We start from the raw sequence: 22,126 nt of genomic DNA on the forward strand, positions 1-22,126 counted from the left end.
CACATTTCATTTTCGATTACTTTACGCGTCGTTTTCGAGTCACTTATAAAGCGGAATCAGAATCTTTAGTTATACTGGAGTAAAACGTACACGGGGCGTGTTCGTATAAGTGCGTGTTTTAATTAGCTGCGCCGCTGTTGCGTTTTAAACAATGTTGAAACGACAAATTGGGTGTTCCATCTTTACGCACCCACATTTTTTAAGCTAAGCAGTGGAGGTCGGGTTGAACCAGTTGTTCTTAACACCTGGGGTGCACGCATTTCCCTGGGGGTGCAATATGCCCTTTCTGGGGGTGCGAGACGTGGCCAGATTCCTTTCGAAGTTAAATAATTAAGCGCGGGCACGTAACTACAACTACTTTGTTTCACCAAACCCTCTACGCATTTACTAAGTATACATTTTTTTTTACGATTGGGAACCAAAGGGGGGGGGGGGGGTGCAAGGCTGCAGCAAAGGTTAAGAACCACTGGGTTAAACGCACGGCGTATTGCTCACTTCTCAGTCAGCCCCCCCCGTGTGGATCCTTGTCCAGCCATGAGCGACCACCCTTCGACACGGCCGCCCTGCTGCTGCTGCACCGGTAATTGATTCACAGCGGTGCGTGGAGCGAACCGCGCGCGCGCTCCCGGCGTTTGGCGAGGGCGGTGGGCCGACGTTGCCCCGCGTTTGGTTTTTGGTTTTGGGTTTTGGGGGGTTTTTTTTGTTGAGCTCGATTCTCCGCCTCCTTGGGAGGTTTTTTTTTTATTTTTGCAGTCGCACCGCAACACAGCTGCGCGAAGCAGGTGGAGGTAATTGGAACACGGGCGCTGACGCTTAATTGCGCCGCACCCACTTTGAGTTCCAATTAACCTGCACCACCTGCAAGAGCGGCGGCGTGTGTGCCGAGCGCGCGCGCGCACGCGCACGAGCACACGCACGCGCGCACGAGCACACGCACCGCACACGAGCACACGCACGAGCACACGCACACGGACGAGCACACGCACACGCACGCGCACCGTACACGCGCACGCGCACACGCACCGCACACGCGCACACGCACACGAGCGAATGCACAAACCCGCGAAGTGGAATCCGGCTTCCACCACCAGAGACACGGCTACGGAGTTCTCCAGCACTATAATTATGCTAAAATCTACACAAGCGCTGGCTATTGATTCAGTACTGAGCCTACTCTTCGTGCCCAGGTCTATATTCTCTCTTTAAAGGTTTTATAATTCAGAATTGTCACTGTGTGATGTGCCATCCTATTGGGATTGGATTTTATTTAAAAGGCATCTTAATAGAGCAGTAGAGTCTCCTTAAACACAGACATCCTTATAAACTTGCAACACAGCACACACATCCAAGTAAATAAATCCTTGAAGTGTAACACGGTATTCCAGAAGGTTTCAAACGTTGTAAAAGATGAAGGATTAACTATGAAGCTGTCTCCCCAGTTGTACTCAATCATTTGTTAGATGCTTTTTGTGAATGGGTTTTCTTGATTGGGTTTCCAAAGCCACCGTGACGTAACGTTGCTTTCCCCAATGCTGCATTGTTTTCACCTTGAACACGTCTTTGCTCAGCACTGCCTTTGCCCAGTCACAGAAACAGCGAAGACATCAAGAGTGAATAAAATTCCAACACTTGCCATTCTATTTCCACAGCAAGCGGACATCCATAACGCAGAATTTTTTTTTTATCTGGGCACTAAGTGCCTATGCCACGATCGTCCGATGCATTTGCTCAGATTGTTATGGATTGTTTCAGGGACAGGTCTTGTTGGTACGTATTGATGCTGAAGTTGCGCCGCTGAGTGTTTTTTTGCTTGTTTTGGTTTTCTTTTGTCGATTTGTTGCACACAGGGACCTCAGCGAAAACCTGATCCAGGCCATCCCCAGGAAGGCGTTCCGTGGTGTGACGGACATCAAAAATCTGTGAGCAATGAAGTTTATTTAGCAGCGTTCAATTTCATAAAAAAAACTCTTTTATTTATATAAGCCAGATGTTGTGTGACTTGTGTGTACAAAGAAAATGTGTATGCGCATGTCTTGCAGCTATTTTTTTTATTTTATAAATGTAATTCTGTGATTCATCATGAGGATGATACGATTTAGTGCAGTGCCCTCAGTGACGAATAACCAGCCAAGCATGACTTTGTCACGGTTTTTTCTTTACCTGATAGAGCTGCCCAATACCTGTTTTTCCCCCCTATAAAAACTTGGTCACGTAAGTTAACAAAAACTCCAGCGGTCACTCACATCGCTGTGTTTTGTTAGCCCTGACCTTAGTTTAACAGCGACTCCGTGTGTCATCGCCAAAAATCACATCACGTTTTGTTACAACTGCCACGTCATACGGTTTGGGTGTTCCCCCTCCAGATATCAACACCTACTTTGCTGCAATAACAAAACAGAAGCCGGTGTTGGGAAGGGGGGAGGGGGAAAGATCCCTGGCCCATTGCCAGATTTTACAAAGCGCCACCACAACCACCACCACCACCACCGCCGCACACAATTACACAGTGCGCAACACCAGCGAATACGGCATCCAAACACCGTTTTAAGACGCACCCTAAACTTTCCCACTGGCATCAAATTGTGGGGGGGTGGGGCAATGAGGGCCTGGACACGCTGGCTGGGCATGTGCCCCCCTGTGTCCCTCCTTGCCCCGACCCTGCCCACCCCGTGCCTTGTGCGCAGCGGCACGGCGTGGGGCGACCTTCTGACGGGTCCATCGGAGGTTGTTTGGGCTAAAAAAATGTAAATGCCGCCCGCTTGTCTGCTGTCAAGCTCCTCGACTCGTCCTTGGTCTGTCCGAGAGGGGGTTTTGTTTTGCTTTGCCCCCCCCTTCCCCTCACTGCGCGACGACTTATTTATTTAAATGTGTGTGGCTCTGCATTGGAGAAGGTCCCTGCATGCATAATGTATTTTTTCCCATCCACTTGGACCGCAGTGCTGTGCTCCCCATACGCTCCCCAATGCAGAATATTTGTTTCCTAACAAAAGGGAGAAAGAAAAAAAACGAAGGCACTCGTTACGTGGGTGTTGCGCGCCTATACTACGCACCTGCACTTAGCGTACCCGCTTCTGCTCGACGTGAAAAAGAGCTTGATGGCTCATCGGATTCCTCCAGTTGGAATAAATATTCTGATTATACTGCACGCACAGGTGCATCATAGCAGGTGCACCTTCTTTACAAGTAAGTTAACAATAGTCATTTGAAGCCTGTTCAACTGCTGGATGAAGGCTTTCCCCACACTGTGTCAGTCATCGGTGGGGGGGAGGGGGGTCGTACTTTATCACGTCAGTCACTGTCAGGCTGGCGACGTGACGGAGTTGCTCGAGGGAACACTCGCCGCCGATGTCAGCCGTGGCCACGAACTAAACTCTCGTCTCGCTTGGTTCATAGTGCAAGTGTCGAACCACCTGACAACAGCTTCCGGCCCACAATTAGCGTGCCACATGTATTGTTTGTAACTTGCACCATTTTTGGCCAGGGTGCATTCGTCCTTGTTAATATAATTAAGAGGATGATGATAATGATGTAAAATTTCTGGCTGACAGACGCAAGCCAGTGCTCGCTCAAGGGGGAGAATAATGTTCCATTCATAGATTAGAGTTCCGTACTTAATAAGACGTAAACTAATCAATCGAGAGAAATTGCGGCTCCCTTGGCATCTTTCGGGTTGGCACTTGGCCTGGCGAATGCATTGACAAAAGTTTTGGGCTTGGTTTTTTTCACGGCCGTAATGTTTTACTCTTCGAAGCGTGGATTATCAATCGCTGGAAACACTTGCCGTGAATCACGCTTAACTTTGTTTTCCGTGACAATGCACTCATTCCAGCATGACGGCTTTTCGTAAAAAAAAATTTCGGCACAAATTCATCAACGATAGACGGACGTAACTTTTATCTGTGGTGATGTTACCAGATGCTGTCTGAAGCTCTGTCGTTGTTAAGGCAAACACGACGCGTGTGCATACTTGTAATGCACACGCATGTAAAGCGTGTGTGACAGAGAGAGAGAGAGAAAGCGAGAAAGATCCTTTTTTTCAGAAGGCATTTTAGGAAAAATACACATATTGTTTAAATATAATACAATTTATAGGGTACGTCAGGTGAACTGTGTGCATGTTTGCCTTCGTGATAAAGCTGTGAAGGGAATTGTTATGAATCGGGGGGATGAATGGACGGCCGAGTGATTGAAAGCTGCAGGTGAGGTGGAGCTCATTTTTCCCACGCAACACAAAAGAAAAACTATGATAAAAAATGGAGAGAGGGGAAAAGGAGAGGGAGAGGAAGGCAGATGAGGAAGGGAATGCTAGAAATAAGTCATCTGTCTTTGGGCCACCCAGCCCTGGTGCTGTCACCCTTTCTGGTCCCACCAGCACGCCCGACCGTTTCCGACAAGAGGAATTGCCGAGACCGTAGGGGCGTCCGACTCTGTGACATGTTCCAATGAGCCCGTATACATGCGCACGTTGCTGTGCATGCGTCGATAAGTAATGCGAACGAAGCCGTCTAGATTTTTTCCCCCAGGGCCACACGATGGGTGGAACAATGCAGTGTCAGGATTCGGGTCAGGATTTTTTTTATATATATACAGTAAAACCTTGGATTGCGAGTAACTTGGTCTGCGAGTGTTTTGCAAGACGAGCAAATTTTTTTTAATACATATTAATTTGATAAACGAGCGAGGTCTTGCAATACGAGTAGCACGTGTATACGCTTTGTCTGCCGAGCGTCACGTGATCACAACTGATATACGAGTGCTTTGATATACGAGTGCTTTGGATTACAAACACGTTTCCGGAACGAATTATGCTTCGAATCCAAGGTTTTACTGTATATGTATATTAGGCTGAATGGAAGCGGCCTCTAGTGGTAACTTGAGAGATTTTGAAGGGTGTCTGAGAGCAAAATGACACCGTGATAATTAGAAACATGGCTGCCTTTCCTGATCTAAAGCATTATAAACACAAAAACAACGAATTGAAGGTGGCACATGTATTTAGTATGAGTTCATTTTGTGTAACTATCTAGCCTGCTCGTGTCGAAATTGGTCATTTTGTTCAAATACATTTCTTCAGGTTTCCTTGGTCAATGGGAAGCTTGTGAATTTGCTAATTGATAAACATTTGCATTTAAGTTACGTTTTAAATGCTACGTGCGTACACTACTAAAATAAGACTCTTTTGTTAGATCCTTACTTTCGCTCCACTAAAAAAAAATAGATTGATCGACAGGATCACGTTTTTTGTACAATCCACCGCTACGAGATGTCATCCGCTTGGCATGGCAACTTTGTGCATACTCCTACCCCAACTTGCAGAGCCTATTCCAGATTAAAATTCAATTCGGCCTACCTTTGGCAAAATATAATAAGTGGCGGATGGGCCCTGGGAAAGAGGGGAAGGAGAGTAAAGGCTGGAGCAGCAACCCACTGATTTATGGCCCCCATTCTCTTAATGAAATTGTTGCCTTGGACATGACAGCAAAAAAGCCCCGTAATGGATAAGCGACTTTACTTAATGAAATTACTAAGTCACGAGCCAAAAAAAAGGAGAAAGAAGAAGACGGAGGGGGAGGATGGGTGGAAGGGCTCGTGGGTCTGGGCTGCTGGCGCTTAGGAACGTGGGATGGGGGGGGTGGTGGTGCGGGGGGGGGGGAGGCAGCAGCGGTGCCAGCATGAATATTTACTACGTTAGCGCGATTCATTTTTTTAATGCTCGCCTGCGCCGGGGACGGCGCTCGTATCGTCCGTGCCTCCCGTTAGAAAAGGAGCACCCTCGAGTCGCATCGCCCCCACTCTCGTTTCTCGCGTCAAGAGAGAGAGAGAGAGAGCCCAGCGCAGGCGGCGGGGATTGCCGCGCCGGCGTTAGCGGCGGCGACAGCGGCGAGGACGCGACTCGGTCACCGGATTCGGGCGAGAGGGCTTCGTTGCCGACAGCGAGCGAATTCTCGCTCTGAGCCTTTCTGCCCTGCGGAGGCTGTCCGCCTGATTGTCTTCCGTGAGCTGTGCGCTTGTCTCTCTGTCCCTCCTCTGTCGCTGTCTTCTAGGCAACTTGACAACAATCGCATCTCGTGCATCGAGGATGGGGCCTTCCGTGCTCTGCGAGACCTGGAAGTCTTGTGAGTTGACACTTTTTTTTTAATGTCCTGCACGCTATTTGCCGGTGTTTGTCAAAATATATTGGAGGTTTGCTGCAGAGGCTGTAAAGTGCTCGCTAGTACAAGCGAATGTTTTCGTTGTGATATTTTTCATAATCAACGTTTGTGGGTTTATTTACTTATTTCCCATATCCGCATTTGTGTTTCCCATTAATGTCCATTGCTTGTTACGGACAAAGAAAATGCCATTCCAATTACAGAGTGTGCAAACAGTAGGCTTCGAAACGTCCGCGCAATCCGAACGATTACTTTAGGAGAGAAGATGAGCGCGATTTTGCATTTTGTGACAGAGCACGCATATACAAAACAATTTTACAGCGAGCTTTCTCTCTACGTGATGAACGATCGGAATAATGCGGAGACAATCCACAGCTGATTCCGAGTGCTGAGTCTTCAGAGTGGCAAAAGATCAGATGCCCTCTGTAATAGCTTTGACACACAGTGCTTGGGGTTAAGCCACACTTATATTAATGCGCAGCCCAATCAATTTCACAGGGAGGGATAACCTTTTCAGACGACAGTGCCTCCCAGGAGATGAATACAGCGATACCTTAATTTAATGCATCACTCTTCCTGCGCTGTTTGTTGGTGGATTTCAAACAGGGGAAGGTGTGCCCGTACATTATTTAGCTCGTTTTATTGCGCACAATTGAAAACGATGTAGAAAAAAACGGGCGACCGCGTTTGAGGGCTGAGGTGGGTAACTTTTCGTTCTGAAACTAGCAGAAGCTATAATTTATTCTTCTGTGTTTTCTTACAACAAATGTGCGCTAAATCTACCATGGCCAGAGTAGAAACTTGGCATTACCCGTGTGTGCTTCAAGAGAAAATGGTCTTTAAATGTGTTTTTTTACACGAGTGGGCCTAACCATACGTTCATTTTTCATTCTCGTTTCAGCACGCTTAATAACAATAACATTACTTCATTGTCGGTGGCGAGCTTCAACCACATGCCCAAGCTAAGGACATTGTAAGTTACCGTGACACGCTGCCCCTTTTTAAATCGCAATTCGTCGCAGCAAGAGGTGCATTAACAAATTAGACATCATCACGTCACGTCTGCCGACGTTCGCGGCTAAATGATAGCCGCAATAAAGAAGAAGGCTTTTGCTGGGGAGCCTTGTCACACGACGAGAGAGAACGCTATTCACTGCATGCTAAGTGGCTCTACCCGGTAAAGGGGGGGGGGGGCGGGGGGGGGGGGAGTGCTTATGAATTGACATGATGATATGTTGTAGGATGCTTGACTCTCCTATGATGAATGTTTCACTGACAAATTAGATAGGCCAGCTTTCTAATTTCCTTAAAAGCCTCCGCCTCCCCACCCATGCTTGACGTGCTAATTTAATACGTTTTACAGAGCATTGGCAGCAGGGGGAAATACGCCCCCCCCACTCGCCTCCCCTTTCCAACTCCCCCCTTTGCCCTGGTCATAGCTGCCGCGGAGAACCTCACGCCCAGCGCGGTGGGGAAAAAAAAAACTGAAAATCTCGTCCACTCCCTCCCACTTGGCAACGGTCTGTCCGATGCGTGCGGTCTCCTCGTCATTAACAATTACACACACACACCGATATATGTCCGCCGACTCATTCGTACGTTACCAACTGTCGCGCGCGCGCCTGCCAGGGACAGAGGAGCGCGGCCCCAGCGGCAGCATGCGGCATGCTCACTGCGCAAAAAAACAGGGGGCCCGGTTGCCAAATCGGGGCCGCCTCTCGCGTCCCTAATTTGCCTCGGTTTTTTTTGTCGCTGCACTTCCACGGATGTCACGCCACGACTGGGTGATCAGTGATCACAAAAGATAATTAATTACGCAAACGATTTTCACAACAAGGGTGCGGAGAGGCGCGGCTAGATTGGGTACACGGCCAAATGTTGTGAACGCTGCGTGAGCTCGAACACGACGGCAGCAATGATAAGAATAACCCCACGTTAATTATTTATTCATCATTGGTCATCCTACAGACATTACTTGTCCCCGCCATAGAAACGTGGAATTTCCACCACTGACCCAGGGGCTGTAAACGGAAGATAAGGCACTGCCTCAAAGCTCACTTGGACAGGAAGTGACTTTGACTTTCGAATTATTGTTCCACGTTCTTTTTTTCCCCCTCACGATATTCTTTCTAATCCTGTCGTGCGAATGTCTGCTCCTCTTTCCCGCGGACGCACGCACGCACACGCGTGTGTGTGTGTGCGCGGCCCCCGCTGGTGCCCACATTACGCGCACACGCACGCAACTCACCGACCCCGCCGTCTGCCGTTTGTGCGCACGTAGCCGACTGCACTCCAACAGCCTCCAGTGCGACTGCCACCTGGCCTGGCTGTCCGACTGGCTCAGGCAACGCCCGAGGATCGGCCTCTTCACTCAGTGCGCCAGCCCCGCCAACCTGCGTGGCCTCAACGTGGCGGAGGTTCAGCGCAAGGAGTTTGTGTGCTCAGGTGAGAACCACCGGCCGGAAATCGCTCCGGCGTCTTGTTCCTCGCGCGCGTGCGAGTGAATCCGCGGCGCCTCGAGATTCGGCGGAAGTGCCGCACGACAGCAAGTAGGCAAGATAATTGGAAGTTTCTATAGAAAGAGATTTATTTTTTTGCTACAAGTCGCTGTTGTAGGCAAATAGGGAATGTGACATTGACCGCGTGCTCTGGTTTTCTAGGCACCACGCTCACGCCATCACGCAATAGAACACTTGTCACTTAAAACGGTGCATGCATGCTAGAGTCGTGAAGGTGACTGGGCGTGCTAATGGTGGGGAATGCGTGTGTGTGTGTGTGTCCCTGATGTGTTTTAACTCAAGCATCCTGCATGATGACAACCAGTATTTCCAGAATTTTACCACGAGTTTTTACAAAACCGTAAGTCGCATAGACGAGATGACCGTTGCATGTTGAATCGGTGAATGCTAAACGCGTCTGTGACCTCAGTCTAGCAGGCTTGAAGCTCTATAACAACAATATTCGGAGGCAAATTTACAATCGTTTTAACATATATTATTTGCTAGAATTGTTTTGTTTTAAAAAGGTATGTAATTATCCTAATTGCTATCATGATCTATCCACTGCTAGCCATGACCTATCTACTGCTGGATGACGACCTCCCCGCTGCCCCTTGTGACGCAGCAATCCGCCAAGCTCATTTTTAACGAGACGACATCACTGCTGCATCCTCGCAGTGGATACACGCTTGCCCATATTCCCTCCTTTAGCTGTGACTTCATCACTAGTCTCAACCACTGGCCATCGCCTCTTGCAGTGTTGTCCTGCCCCAAACCCACTTATCTTATCGGTCAACGTGATGTTTATAGATTGCGTTAGTCCGCTGTCCCATGCAGTCCTCCTTCCGTTTCTCAGTTTTAATTTTAAGCACGCAACCTCTCTGCGATTATTTGTGCGCTGTTTAGCTTATGTTACATTTGCTTTGCCGGTGCCCTTGATTCCGAATCTGTTTTTGACATCAGCAGCTAGTACGCGCTGATTCAAAAACCTTCATTATCAAATTGTGTTATCCAAAAGAGCTCCAACATGTTTTCACCCACCTCCTTAAATCCATCAAGTTAAATTTAATCCGTTGTCTGTACAGAGATGAAAACACAATGAGGTATATACACAAGCACATACTGAACTAGCGCACTCTCCAGCACTGTAGCTGTGGGGTGTGCAGGCGGTGCAACTGCTCCAGAGCCCACAGGCTACACAGAGTGGGGGGTGGTGGGGGGGGTGTAAATTGGACTGGGGTGGGGGGGGAGCAGTTAACGCCTTGCACCTTGGCCCGTGCCAACCACACGACGCCATTGGCACTGTCAGTCATTAGCCTGAGGTCACAGCCAATCTAAAGCTGTTAAATCAAAGTACGTGCACGTGTGCGTGCGCGCGCGCGGGTTTAATTTACGAATGCATAATTTATAACGTTTTGATTTATTGTCCGGTGTGTTTGCTCTGCATTTGGTTGGGCCTGATGCATTTCTCGCGATTATACGAATCTATTCTCCAGACGATGACGAAGGCAAGTTTTACCTTTCGTTTGATGCACGATTACGCAACATAATCACCACCACCACCACCTCGTCATCGCTTCTGGTCCTCCTTACTCTCACAGTTGGATACCACTCATTCGAGTAACCGCTACTCACCGTTAGCAATCTGTTGTAAATAGTTAATTCGTACATTGTCTACTAACTTGTTCATTAACATCAATTAACCCATTTTCCATAAGGTAATGCACTGATGATCAATTAAACCTCTTTTGCTTTCATTGTGTGTACACTTGCTGCATTTGAAAGTGTTTTTCCGCACATTGTTGTTGTTGTTTTACATTTCTATATATAAAGAAACCCGAGTGAATGTTACTCTTTTAGAAGGGATATAGCAGTTTCATTGAGCCCTATGGAGCTCATTTGGATGCCCGGTTCAACTTGACGAGGGCCTATTAAGCCATTGTGAGGAATTACGCTGACAAACCTGGCAGTGTCACACAGCTCACGATCGATAGGCCATTGTAAGATCTTTGTGTGCGCACGTCAGCGGACTGATTCATTGGTAGCCTTTGTTTAAGGGGACAGAGAGCCCCGTGAAAATGCGTCACAGCACCCAAAATTAATATTTCTCTGTGTTGGAGAACTGAGTCGTTGTATCGTGCGGCCCGCTCATGGTGGGTGGTTTAATTTTGATTTGGGCACCCTGATCTAAGAGGAAATTAAAGCAGACAACATCTCCAAAGGACCGTGCGCTCATGAGTAACGATGGCAAATCATCACGGCAGATCTGTGCGTGCCGTGAACATATGCACGTGCCATGAATTAACGGCACGCAAAAATAAAAGCCACATTATCGTAGCCTAATAATATTAGTCACAACTTACAGCTGGTTTAAAATCCACTGCTGGATGAAGGCCTCCCCACGCTTGGTCGGTCAAGGGGGTTGCTTGCCCATTCTTCATCATGCTGGTCTGTCTGTTTGGGGTAAGGAAAGGGGATTTTGGGGGGGGGGGTTATTGAAGAATAATTTGGTGCATGTTCTGCAGGGCTCGCTTAATAAGCCAAACTCATTTGTGCTGGCCGTTGCCCAGCCCGGGATGGAGGGGGGGGCGAGGCGTTTGTATTGCGCGGCAAAGGATCGGGCCAAGTGACGTTGTTCAATTCGATTCTCAATATTTCAATTCTGGCAAATCGCCCGATGAGGCTGGCTGTAATCACCAGCGAAAACGTGGTACTCAAATTGTAAATGATGCGGGTTTACTCTCCAACACACCGGTGCGCTGAAGTAGTAACCAATTGGCACGTTTTGTTCACGAGACAAACCTCATGAATTGGCTGTGTCGGGTGGTGGTGTGTTAAACGACACATTTATATTCACGCTATTTAACCCAACAACAACCAAAATGTTATTATGGGTGGTGCCTCGTCGGTTGACGGTGCTGCCAGAATACATTGTACAAGTCCTGCCTTTTTCAAAGCTCTGCTTGGCACGAGCCATGGATGTTGGGTTTTTTTCCTTCTGGCCGTGGTGCAATAATGTACGGCTACTTTTCATCACCTCATAAATAGTCTCAAGTGCGCTCCCACAGGAGCAGCAGCAGCAGCAGCAGCGGTTACCGTTTGCAGCCCCCTGAACATCATGAGGAATGGTACTCGTACACCAAGTGTTGTTACGGGCCAGAAAAAAAAAAGTTAATTCACACCTTTTGAGTTCACCGGGGGAAATTTTACGAGATAACTCCTAAACTGACTTCGAAGTGCTGGAATAAATTCAGCTCGTTTTTCAGCAGGTGGGCATTTTTAATACGTATTTATATTTTATCTAGCATATTTTAACACACAACTTACAGATGTTGTTTGCATTGACTCGTGCCGGTCGGCTCTCGTTCTGATGGAGAACATTTTGTGGTTGTGGTGGTGGTTGTGGTGGTGGTGGTTGTGGTGGTGGTGGTTGTGGTGGTGGTGGTGGTTGTGGTGGTGGTGGTGGTGGTTGTGGTGGTGGTTGTGGTCGTGGTGGTGGTTGTAATGATGGTGGTTGTGGTTGTGTGGTGGTGGTAATGGTGGTGGTTGTGGTGGTGGTGGTGGCATGGTGGTGGTTATGGTTGTGGTTGTGGTGGCGGTGGTGGCATGGTGGTGGTAATGGTGGCGGCGGTGGCATGGCGGTGGTGGCATGGTGGTGGTTGTGGTGGTTGTGGTGGTGGCTGTGGTTGCGGTGGCACAGGTCACTCGGACGTGTCCAGGACGCAGACGTGCAGCGTGGCCTCCAGCTCGTGCCCCCTGCCCTGCACGTGCGCCAACAACATCGTGGACTGCCGCGGGAAGGGCCTCACGGCCGTGCCTGCCAACCTGCCTGAGGCCATCACCGAGATGTGAGCTCCGTGCACACGTCCTGCACCTCCCATTGGCACGGTTGGCTACATATTGTGCGAAACAAGTTCAACGTACGTACGTGCACCTGAGCGAGATAGAGTGCACTCGGGCGCAGCAAAGCATTCGCTGTACCAAGCCCTTGCTCAGTTCTCAAAGCCGTGCATTAACGATTGAACATTATTCCATTAATTACCTAACCAGGAAAGCCCCGCTGAGTCCAGGACTCGTATTTTATTTGCTCAGGAGGTTCTTGAATCGAGTTTTTCTTTTTTAATTGGTCAGCCAATGTATGGGTATTTATTACACAAGTGGGTAGGAAACCAGAGTTCCCAGAGGAAACTCGCACACGCGAGAGGGGGCAACTCTCTGTCTTGCGTACAGATGGAAACAGATGCAGATTAGTCCACACTTTCGTTGTGCAGTGTTACCTTCTCCTGGCGAGCCAGGGTACGGCTACTCCTCGACGCCCACGAGAAGGGAGTTTCACAACAGTTGTGCAGCATCTTCTTGGTTCTTTCGATAAAGTCACGTAGAAGGTAAATAATAAAATAATAATAATAAAACATAATAAAATACAATTCTCACGACGTTTTGGCCACAACGCAAGCTTCTACGTGACTTTACCGAAAGAACCAAGAAGATGAATCCCTGCAGTCACGAAAGCTTTAAATCGAAGTTGTGCAGCAATTTACCAACCCTCGCATTTCGTCTAGCAGTTGATTCATTAAAGGGGCTGGAAACAATGTTTACTAGTAGTATCTGTTTGAACACCCACACCACCGATCACTTGAGACCACCGATTAGCACGGTTGGCTACCTACGGTGCGAAAGGAGTTCAGGTGAGAGTCGTTTAACAACTGTGCCACCACTCGACCCCATTTTCCCATTGCATCATGGGCTTTGTGTCTCGCGTCTGTTTGTATGAGGGACATATTTGGACAGTGTCATTATCCTGTACTCGCTGTGACGAGCGTAGCCCTTTGATGTAGGCCTCGGCAAGGTAAGGTAAAGGTGTCGACATGCCAAAGGGGTAAGGGGTAGGATAAAGGTAGGCCAGAAGAATTTCCCCAAATACCTTGTTTGCCGCTCGCTAGGAGCTCCGTGGTGCAGTCCGTGGCCTCCATTTAAAATTGGAATCATCGAGAGTATTCTATATGAATAAAGCACTCTACCTAGCATTTACCTGTTACAAACCTTTTTCATGTGTAGTACCCCAGTAATTACCCTGTAATCGGGTCATTTGTATGGGGTAAGGGTAAAAGGTAGGGTAACGGTAGGCTCGTTGCTTTTGACCTTTTACCTTTTACCTTACCTTGCTAAAGGGTAAAAGGTAGGGTAGAGTGATTGTATTGTGGTAAGGTATGTGGTAGGGTAAAGGTAGCCTCGTTGTTTTTACCTTTTACCTTACCTTTTACCTTACCTTGCCGAGGCCTACTTTGATGTTGTTCACCAAGATTAGGGTATTGTGTACGAGTACCATTGTAGGAATTCTAGATTTGAAGCTTTCGTGACTGCAAGGATTCATATTCTTAGGTTTTTTTCGGTAAAGTCACGTAGGTAAAACATCAAAATTAATGAAAATGAAATAAAATAAAACAAAAATCACGACGTTTCGGAGGCAACACAAGTCTCCGTCATCAGGTGGGACCGTCACAGCCGAATTAGCTGCATCAAGTGAGGCAATGATTCAAGATGTAATCCCTTATAAGCAAGTTGAAGGGGGGAGGAGAGGGGGGGGCTCATCAGAATGTGGTAGCCAATGAATGGAACGTATCGGGAGGGAGGGGGGCGGGGCTCAAAGACAGCACGGAGTGCTAAATACATCATTGCTACCGAGTTGTAGCAATGATCGGTGGGCTCTCATGAAATTGTCTTTTCCGAGACCAAGGTTCTCTGCAAACCTCCCGGCTACCATCAAAGGTTTGTACACGAAGCCATACAAATATACAAACACAGACATAATTTCAACCGTGATGATGGGTACAAACTTAGTAATCATTGGAAAGATGTTATCAACCACGCAAAAAAGACTTAATTACACTTTTTTGGACCATCTTATCTGACAGGCACTATTTTACTTTACTTTACCAAGTGTTAACATCCCCAGTTATTTTTTAACATTACTCTCTTCATTGTTCAGCCAGCATTGGTATAAACATGGGCATTTTCGTTCTTTTGTCTATCATGTGTATCAGGCCTCCTCTCCCCGTCTCTGTCCTTTGTGTTGGCGTGTGCAGCAGCAACCGCGTCCAAGCCGTCGTCCATTTTTTTGGCCCCGCCCCCCCCCCTCCCGATGCGTTGTATTTAGCACTCCGTGCTGTCTTTGAGCCCCGCCCCCCTCCCTCCCGATACGTTCCATTCATTGGCTACCACATTATGATGAGCCCCCCCCCCTCTCCTCCCCCCTTCAACTTGCTTATAAGGGATTACATCTTGAATCATTGCCTCACTTGATGCAGCTAATTCGGCTGTGACGGTCCCACCTGATGACGGAGACTTGTGTTGCCTCCGAAACGTCGTGATTTTTGTTTTATTTTATTTTCATTAATTTTGATGTTTTACCTACGTGATAGTAAGCGGCAAGATAGAGAGCCGATCCCAAACACAGCGGTGCAACGCCTTCCGCCTCACTCATCGTCTGCGTGTACACGAAACGAGGCATGTTTGTCACATCAGCCTCGTCGTCATCATCCATCACCGTCAGCCATCGTCGGCCACTGCCGGATGAAGTCTTCCCGAAGCCACCACCATCGTTTGCGATCCTGCCAAATAATATTCAACGCAGCACCTACACGCGAGGTCATTCATCGTCCCACCTCCTCGGTGGATGTCCACACGGACGCGTTTCATTCCCTGGATGCCACAACATCATTAGTCTCGACCATGGGCCATCGTTCCTTCCAGCAATGTGCCACATCGTCAGTTGGTTCATTGCACTGGTTTGAATTTTATCATGAGCAGCGCCGAAGGAATCGTTCAGTTGGCCACAACGGTTGGCGTGGTCGCACAGTGGTTATCACGCTGCGCAGTGAACCCGGTAACCTGGTCACGGTTAACATCAGTTGCGAGTGATATCACAACTGGGCCTGCCCTCCTTCTCCCCCGCCCCCACTTCACCAACTTGCACTGACCAATGAAGTGAAGGATGGTAAAAACAAAACACCAACACGGTGTGGGGATTCCTTAATTAATTTGCAGATTGAGACCGCCTGGAATTTTATGTTGCACACATTTTCATTGGCCAGACTGCAGCAGTTTGTAACTCGGCGATGGAAGCTTTCTCACGATGGTTCGTTGGCTCCTTTTACGACACGAATCGCGATGTCGAGGCAGGCAAGAGACGTGCCGGCCTGATGCTACTCTGCTGGAAGCGCCGAAATACATTTTGAGAACTCATTTCCCGGCCTGCTAAACCCGTGGAGGCATCTGCTTCGTGTTACTCGCTGTATTTGGACCCATTTCTGTTTAATTTGCTTCGAGGGATCTCTTTTACTGAAAGCGAGCGCCTGCTTGTTTTTAACAACGGAGACGTTTCTTGGCATTGTTCGACCACCTTGTGTCAGGGGTGCCACGGGGGCCTCTTGTCAAACGGGGGTCAGTTCACGCGGTTCGCACAAACTCCCTGCGTTTGCATGTCACTGTTTTGATAATGCTAATAGATGCTTCAGCGTAAATATTATTAGTGTGTATAAAAAGTAATCGACCGTCTGTGGCAGCCAGCCACTCGCCGCTTGTTCGTTCGAGTGGGCAGGAGGCGGTTTGTGTAAATGTTGATTTAAAAGTGCACGTCCGTGTTTGTTTTTTGTTCCTCTGCCTTTTACAGACGACTGGAACAAAACGGCATTAAGTCCGTTCCCCCCGGTGCTTTCTCATCGTACAAGAAGCTCCGTCGAATGTACGTGGGGTTTTTTGTTGATTTTTTTGTGTACGTCTGTGTTGAAACTTGTTAAAGAGGCTACATGTCTCGGTTTTATATATAGGGGCACGCAGCACCGTTTTAGATAATACGGGCATGACATAAGGCTCGCCGCATTTGTCAATAACACTGTCGTTTTGGGCATTAGTTCTTCTTCATAGCAGAGAAAGGAAGAAGAACAGAGCCATTGCCCGAAGTATCACATATTTAGATATTATTTAATTTTCGGGTATTGTTATGAACCTATAATGTTGAGTTTGCAATTTGTGCTTGTGCACCGCCGCAGAATCACAAACATTCTTAAACGCAAAGGTCAGCTGTGTTTCTTTATCGTTTAACAAATAAAAACATCCCGCATTCATTTCCACGCCACGGTCAAGTGTCTGTTTGGGAAACAAACGCAGTTTGAGCGACCGGGCCGACAAACGAAAAAATGTTCGATTTAAAGCTTTCGTGACTGCAGGGATTCATCTTCTTGGTTCTTTCGGTAAAGTCATGTAGAAGGGAAATAATAAAATAATAAAAATAAAACATAATTAAATGTTATTTTTATTATTTTATTATTTCCCTTCTACGTGACTTTACCGAAAGAACCAAGAAGATGAAAAAAAATTTCTCCGAATAAATTTCGCAATCTTTTTTACGTAAGAGCTTCGCTCTGGGCTCAGCCACTCGTTGCCGTGCGGGCGCCACTGACCCCCCGCCCTCCTCCCCCCCCATCGTTGGTGCTCGCCGGAGACTCGTACCGTTTGCTTCATTAAGCAAAGTGCAGGTCACAGGAGCAGTGGAATAGGAAGTTGGCAGCTATTAATGCCTGATTTATCATGTCACGGAATGAATTAATTCTGTGAGATAATGCACTTTACCGCGTTAATGTATGTGCGCACCTGCACACTTAGGTGATAACGGGTTCCATTTATATGGTGATAATTGTGTAACAAAACCTTTGCTCCGAATGGAACATAAGAGGTGTTTGAATATCATTTTTTGTAATTCTAAGAATGGTAAATTTGAATAAAATTGCACTTAGGTTTACTTATTATAACTGCCAGTTTCTAAAAACCAAAAAATCTAGAATTCAGCATCCGGACAACTTCAAAACATGCCAACACATGCCAACTGTTTGCCCTGGCATCCAGCCCGTGAATGGTTAAATTCTCAGGAACGCAAATTGATTTTCGAATTTAATGTCTCTTTCGAGAGGCATAGGGGCCCAGTGTGGGGCAGGTTTCACACCGTCGTAATGAGCTCCGAAATCTATTACCCATAATTCCTGATGAAACAGGGAGGCAGTGCTCTTTCGGATGATTGTACATCATAATCGCATGGGAGCGCAGAGCGAAGAATCTATTTTGTGTTCAAGATCCACTCGCTGCTGCATATATTAATGGTTTTTTAAGATGATTTACTTTATTCTAAACCTCTGTCACAAAAACAAATCTGCTTCGTGGGGAATTGCATTTGTTGCTGATGTTCCCACTCATCCAACGTTTAATTTCGTTTTTATCACACGTTCCGAAATGTTTTGATGCAATTAACATGCTTTGCTTTCCTTGTCCCTGTCCAAGTCCTGGCTATAGACCTTCCTCCTTCTCCTCAGGCTACAGATGTATCTCCTCCTTAAAGAAATGTTGTCTATACACACCTCCATGATGCACGTTGGCCTGCAGATTCTCGAGAAGCGGCGGTAGTTAGGTGTTGCATAAATCCAAATTGTAAAAATGAAATTGCAAATATGAAAATCTTCCTATGTGCCAGTTTAAATCACGTATGATTTCAGTAAAGTGCGATATTCTCCGACTGTAAAATACTGCACATTGTGTGTGTGCGCGCATGCTGTGTGTGTGTGTGCTGTACGTACAAAATGAGGTTGTGTTCTGTGAAGGCTGACATCGCTATTGCTCTTGGCTTGAGGCTGTGCGTAACGTGGAAGCATTAATGTTTCATTCCTTCTTTCACGCAGTGATCTGAGCAACAATCAGATTTCCGAGATTGCTCCGGATGCGTTCCAGGGCCTGCGGACCCTCAACTCGCTGTGAGTGAGATCCTGCACGTCTCGTGATTAAATTCCCATCGGGGCCACACACACGCACAAAAAAAAACCAGCACGAATCTGCCCGCGATGTGTTTTGCGTCGCCGTAACGTTCGATGTCTTTGTGCGTTTGCAGGGTTTTGTACGGGAATAAAATCACCGAGCTGCCCAAAGGGCTCTTTGATGGCCTCTATTCGCTCCAGCTGCTGTAAGTTTTGGGACTACACCACTTTGTTCGAACCTTACAACCGAGAAAGAGTAAGTTTTATTCCATTTCAAATGGGGCTCTATTGGTTCTCTAGGAAAAGGAACGTTATTCACTGGTTTATAGAAGTGGTTTTTTTTTTTACGTGATACATGCAAGCGTCGTACGAAGTGAAACGACGGCATTAGAAATGATGGTCGCCTTGGCGGTTGACATCTCCTACCTCACGGCTTGTTTTAAGAAATGGCATACGGCTTTAAAATCACGCCGTGATTCCTTTCGACGAGATGCTGCTGCCCGAAATATTCCATGTAAGCGTATTTGTTTGCCGAGATAAATTCGCAGCATCCGCCAAAGGCGTCGTGCGTTTGTAAACACAGCCGAGCGTGTACAATCGTTACATTCAACCCCCCCACGCTGACAGTGTCTGGTCCAGACTTTGCTCTGCTGTTTTTTTCTTTGCTCCTACGGAGGTGCGGGGGGGCGGTTAGGAGGGGGGGGGTGTCGGGGGAACGGAGGGAGGCCAAATGGATTGCGCGGCGGGAGTGGAATTCCTGGAAACCAGATTGCAATGTCGACTTATTGGTGGCGACAGTAAAGTAACACAGCCGCCAGACTGGAAGCGCTCGGCGCGTTTTGACGGGCGTAGAGCGGGCGGGCGGGCGGGCCCGTCCGTGAAGGGCTCTGCTCAATTCCTCGCGCGTCCCCGGCCCACCGGTGGGCTAATGCGCCCCAATTAGCGATGACAGCGCACTCCTGCACCAGGGTCTGCTCAGCGCTGCCCCGGCGCAGATCTCCACAGCTTCTGCCCAGCGAGCGGTCACTGGGCACAACGTCATTACATAATCAAAGCAAAATGAACGCAATACGTGCGCGTATATCTTTTTGGTTTTTTTCCATGCTTGTGTGTGAGCGTGTCTTTGTTGTCCTTCTTCTGATTATACGCAGTTAGCTACGAATGGTGCGAACGAATTTCAACATACATACACACGTGTTGTGGGGAGCAATGGTTTAGTGCTTAGCGTACTGCGTTAACAAACAAAAAACAGGCGAACTGGGTTCGATTCCTAATCACGGCTGACAACAGTGCTGAGTAATATCAGAACCTGTCCTGAGCCTCCCCCAGGTCAACTCGTCTTCACAATGAGTGCCTGGTGCATTGTGCATTAGTCAGCACTGGGGAGACAAAGGCAGCCGGGCATGGTGATAACCGCGCCACCGCCTCGCGCATCGTGCCGATCTCAAGAGGTGCTCGCTAACAGCACACGTCCCAACAGCCTGTGTGCAAGGCTACGCGGGGGGGGGTTGATGTTTGTCTTTCATTTGACTCATCTTAAACTGAGAGCCAGATGCTGTGGTGATCAATGCTAAAACGAAGGAAATGATGGCCAGGTGCGTGGCTGGCTGATCCACGCACGGCATCTGTGACCTGTTCACCTTTAATGAGGGCCGCACGCATTAAAGCACTTGCTGATAATCCCTGTGCATTTGGCCATTTTCATGACAATGTACGATCATCTTCTTGGTTCTTTCGGTAAAGTCACGTAGAATTGAAATAATAAAAGAATAAAAATAAATAATAATAAAATAATTCTCACGACGTTTCGGCCACAACGCAAGTAGCCGTCCTCAGGTGGAGAACAGGTCTGTGGAGGAGCCGTCCTCAGGTGGAGAACAGGTCTGTCTCCTCGACAGACCTGTTCTCCACCTGAGGACGGCTACTTGCGTTGTGGCCAAAACGTCGTGAGAATTATTTTATTATGTTTTATTTATATTCTTTTATTATTTCAATTCTACGTGACTTTACCGAAAGAACCAAGAAGATGAATCCCTTCAGTCACAAAAGCTTTAAATCGAAATGTATGATCAGGTCTTTTAACGTACAGCATTAGGCAAACTGCGGCGATATGTTGTATGCCTATTCTTCTCATGGAATTACTTTCATAATTTGTTGGGTTTTTTTTCTTCTTCTTCTTATAACCTGATGCAAGAACTAAAAAAAAATACAACACATTTGTCAATAGCACTGCCTGAAAGACACAGCCGGTCCAGGCGGTGTTTTTGGTAATGACACTTTGTCATAGCACGTAAATAATTTATGAATGATTCACACACGTAAGACGAATTTATGAAGAAGGGCCATTGCTGGAAATGTTGCCTATTATTTATGTATTCTCTTTCAGCAGCACCATTGACGAATGTGTTGAGTTTATTTTCGTTTGTTAACCGTGCTGGTGCGCCACTGCCAACGCAGCTGCAGCGGCATCACCGGTGAATTTGTTTCGGGGTGACTGAGCGTGCAGTTAAGCTTTGGGTCACCGATTACGGTTCATCATTACGCTCGCATATACACGCATGGAACATTTTTCGTGTAAAATCGATTGTTTGCGACTTGTGCAAAATGATATGCAAATACGGCGGTATTTATGAATGAGACGGGACAAACAAAGGTTGGCAGCACCAATGACGCATCATCTACTTGAAACGAATCGTGACTTTGATTCGTGGCAGTTCATTGAATCATAAAGGTGGGGTGGGGGAGGCGGGGTGGGGTAGGGGAGCTGGGGTGGGGGAGGCGGGGGGGGTGAGGTGGGGTGGGGGAAGTGTGGTGGGGGAGGCGAGGTGGGGTGGGGGAGGTGGGGTGGGGGAGGCGGGGGGGGGTGAGGTGGGGTGGGGGGAGGCGGGGGATGGGGGAGGTGGGTTGGGGGAGGTGGGGTGGGGGAGGGAGGTAGGTGGGAGGGAGGCACGGGGGAGGTGGGAGGGAGGGAGGCGGGGTGGGGGAGGCGCGGTGGGGGGGGTGAGGTGGGGTGGGGGAGGTTGGTTGGGGGAGGTGGGAGGGAGGCGGGAGGGAGGGAGGGAGGCGGGGGGGGGGCGGGGTGGGGGAAGGGGGCAGGGGGGTTCAATATTTGCAGGTGAAGCAGGAGTACGTGGGTATATTTTGCAGTCACATATTTTTTTTTTGTTCAATGTTTGTCACACTCATTTGTGTTCCCCCGGTGTTAGCCCGCAATTTAAATTAATGACTCCGTCTTATGACATTTACCTCTCGCTACGATTGCTGGTATTTAAGCACTAATTGCACAATTAGTGCACGAAGTTGTTGGTGTCTATTGTCATTTGGCGTAATCGCATGTCCAACTCCGCTGACTCTTTCCTCAATCATCGCCTGTGCCGCTCCGATCCCCCCCCCGCCGCCGCCACCCCCTCCTCCGCAGGCTGCTCAACGCCAACAAAATAAACTGCGTCCGAGCGGACGCGTTCCAGGACCTGCAGAACCTCAACCTGCTCTCGCTCTACGACAACAAGATCCAGACGATGGCCAAGGGCACCTTCAGCCCCCTGCGCTCCATCCAGACGCTGTACGACGGGCACCGCGCAAGAGCTCTGGGGAGCACTATCGCGTACTCTCGTGCTCGCGCGAGCGAGGGATGCGCAGAAAGCACACCGGGTGAAAACCCGGTGTGCTCTCTGCG

The 22,126-nt window shown here is 48.1% G+C and overlaps 1 protein-coding gene across 8 annotated transcripts in view; it reads left to right on the forward strand.

Annotated features, from left to right (window-relative positions):
- The window catches only part of LOC144935062 (slit homolog 2 protein-like), a 181,105-nt gene that overhangs the window by 113,351 nt on the left and 45,628 nt on the right, over nt 1–22,126 (forward strand). For 4 of the 8 annotated variants that reach the window (XM_078861396.1, XM_078861399.1, XM_078861398.1 and 1 more), the window contains exons 5-14: nt 1,848–1,919; nt 6,045–6,116; nt 7,054–7,125; nt 8,434–8,597; nt 10,147–10,158; nt 12,351–12,498; nt 16,323–16,394; nt 18,379–18,450; nt 18,585–18,656; nt 21,869–22,012. In XM_078861396.1, coding sequence (XP_078717522.1) covers nt 1,848–1,919; nt 6,045–6,116; nt 7,054–7,125; nt 8,434–8,597; nt 10,147–10,158; nt 12,351–12,498; nt 16,323–16,394; nt 18,379–18,450; nt 18,585–18,656; nt 21,869–22,012 — 900 coding nt within the window. The remainder of the gene's footprint in view (nt 1–1,847; nt 1,920–6,044; nt 6,117–7,053; nt 7,126–8,433; nt 8,598–10,146; nt 10,159–12,350; nt 12,499–16,322; nt 16,395–18,378; nt 18,451–18,584; nt 18,657–21,868; nt 22,013–22,126) is intronic. The other 4 variants (XM_078861397.1, XM_078861401.1, XM_078861400.1 and 1 more) reach the window with 1 other exon arrangement.

Source organism: Lampetra fluviatilis, chromosome 12 (assembly GCF_964198595.1).
Source record: "Lampetra fluviatilis chromosome 12, kcLamFluv1.1, whole genome shotgun sequence".
NCBI classification, from domain to species: Eukaryota; Metazoa; Chordata; class Hyperoartia; order Petromyzontiformes; family Petromyzontidae; genus Lampetra; species Lampetra fluviatilis.